The sequence below is a fragment of the Nanorana parkeri genome, unplaced genomic scaffold (assembly GCF_000935625.1).
Source record: "Nanorana parkeri isolate BGI_ZX_2015 unplaced genomic scaffold, ASM93562v1 scaffold2240, whole genome shotgun sequence".
NCBI lineage: Eukaryota > Metazoa > Chordata > Amphibia > Anura > Dicroglossidae > Nanorana > Nanorana parkeri.
Window position 1 is genome coordinate 36,817 of NW_017308508.1, and position 2,081 is coordinate 38,897.

General features: G+C 53.8%; 1 protein-coding gene across 1 annotated transcript in view; it reads right to left on the reverse strand.

Moving 5' to 3' along the window:
- Positions 1-2,081, reverse strand: part of LOC108801174 (rho-related BTB domain-containing protein 2-like) — an 18,256-nt gene that overhangs the window by 2,741 nt on the left and 13,434 nt on the right. Inside the window, exons 7-8 of the mRNA XM_018573106.1 lie at positions 1,113-1,274; positions 1-82 (exon numbers count right to left, since the gene is read on the reverse strand). Coding sequence (XP_018428608.1) covers positions 1-82; positions 1,113-1,274 — 244 coding nt within the window. The remainder of the gene's footprint in view (positions 83-1,112; positions 1,275-2,081) is intronic.

Consider the following 2,081-nt stretch of genomic DNA (forward strand, 5'->3'; position numbering starts at 1 on the left):
GGGGGAACTTGCGGCACACGGCGTTGTAGTTGGTACAGATGTAATGGAGGCACCAGTCAGCCAACTGCTTGGCATTGTGGAACTGCAAAGAGAAAGAGGACGGTGAGCCCCACTGATCATCTGACCTCCGTCCTCCATCTGACCTCCGTCCTCCCCTTCAGTCTTCTATCTATCCTCCGTCCTCCCCTTCAGTCTTCTATCTGACCTCCGTCCTCCCCTTCAGTCTTCTATCTGACCTCCGTCCTCCCCTATTGCTCTGCTGGAGGACTCTGCTCCATCCCCTATAACTCTTCTCTCCTGATATACTCTGCTCTGCTGGAGGCCTCTGCTCCTTCCTCTATCACTCTCCTCTCCTGATATCCTCTGCTCTGCTGGAGGCCTCTGCTCCTTCCTCTATCACTCTCCTCTCCTGATATCCTCTGCTCTGCTGGAGGCCTCTGCTCCTTCCTCTATCACTCTCCTCTCCTGATATCCTCTGCTCTGCTGGAGGCCTCTGCTCCTTCCTCTATAACTCTCCTCTCCTGATATACTCTGCTCTGCTGGAGGTCTCAGCTCCTTCCTCTATGACTCTCCTCTCCTCATATACTCTGCTCTGCCGGAGGACTCTGCTCCTTCCTCTATAACTCTCCTCACCTGATATACTCTGCTCTGCTGGATGACTCTGCTCCTTCCTCTATAACTCTCCTCTCCTGATATACTCTGCTCTGCTGGAGGACTCTGCTCCTTCCCCTATAACTCTCCTCTCCTGATATACTCTGCTCTGCTGGAGGACTCTGCTCCTTCCTCTATAACTCTCCTCTCCTGATATACTCTGCTCTGCTGGAGGTCTCAGCTCCTTCCTCTATGACTCTCCTCTCCTCATATACTCTGCTCTGCCGGAGGACTCTGCTCCTTCCTCTATAACTCTCCTCACCTGATATACTCTGCTCTGCTGGATGACTCTGCTCCTTCCTCTATAACTCTCCTCTCCTGATATACTCTGCTCTGCTGGAGGACTCTGCTCCTTCCCCTATAACTCTCCTCTCCTGATATACTCTGCTCTGCTGGAGGACTCTGCGTCTTACATTCTTACATCTCTCTGCCTGTGACACCTCTCTATACATGTGTCAGGTTGTCTGCTCACCAGTCAGGGCCTGTAGGTGGGGAAGACACAGCCGGTTGCTCAGCACCAAGAGCTCCATCGAGCCAAGTTGGGGCTCAGGACAGAAGTGGCCCAGGTAGAGATACTCCAGCATGGCGTGCAGGCAGGAAGAGGAAGTGCCGGGCAGAGAGACCTGTGGGACAGAGCAGAAAAATGACATTTGCGGACATCAGCTGGCCATGATCCACCATCCCCAGTGTGACCTCCGGCCCACACCTCCCCCGTTCTGTCATATAACGCAGGCAAGAACCTGACCTGAGGCCTACCAAGACTCCTCCGTATCGGATCCTCCAGCAAGGTTCCAGACTTCCACTTTAAGAGCAGAGTTACACTTTGCGTGAACCCGAGACCTTCTGCTGACATGGGCTCCCGGCCCAGAACTTCACATCGGAGACGTCTGGAGGAGTCCTCGAGCTGTCATGAAGACTCACATTCATGGAGATGGATACCGGACATGTGACCGTGATCTCAGAACAAAGGGAATTCTGCTCGGCTCTGCTCTGGGAACTCGGTGCGTAATCCTCTGCTGAACCATCTCAGACTATCCCCAGTGCTCATTAGGGCTGGCGCGATGCCAGAACCCGATTGGTGCCCCTTGCTTTTCTTAAATGGCCACTTGACCCCTCCCAAATATTCTCCTACAGCGGGCTTCCCTGGAGTGCCAAGTGTCTGGAAGTCTGAGCCGCAGACCGGAGCGAGGTGGAGGTGCCTGTCGGATGCTCAGACAGAGACAGCCCTCGTCTCACACAGATCTGATCCCTCACCACAGGACACAGTTCTTCACCAGGACTCGGCTCCAAAAGAGAGGCCGGTAATTTAGAAGGTGGGGGGGGGGACAATTCGTTGACGGCATCAAACACTCGCTGTAGAATTCTTCTCTTGGAGTTCATTGAGGAAGTCAGGACCCATAGACAATTGGGTTATACTGCAACCCACCCCT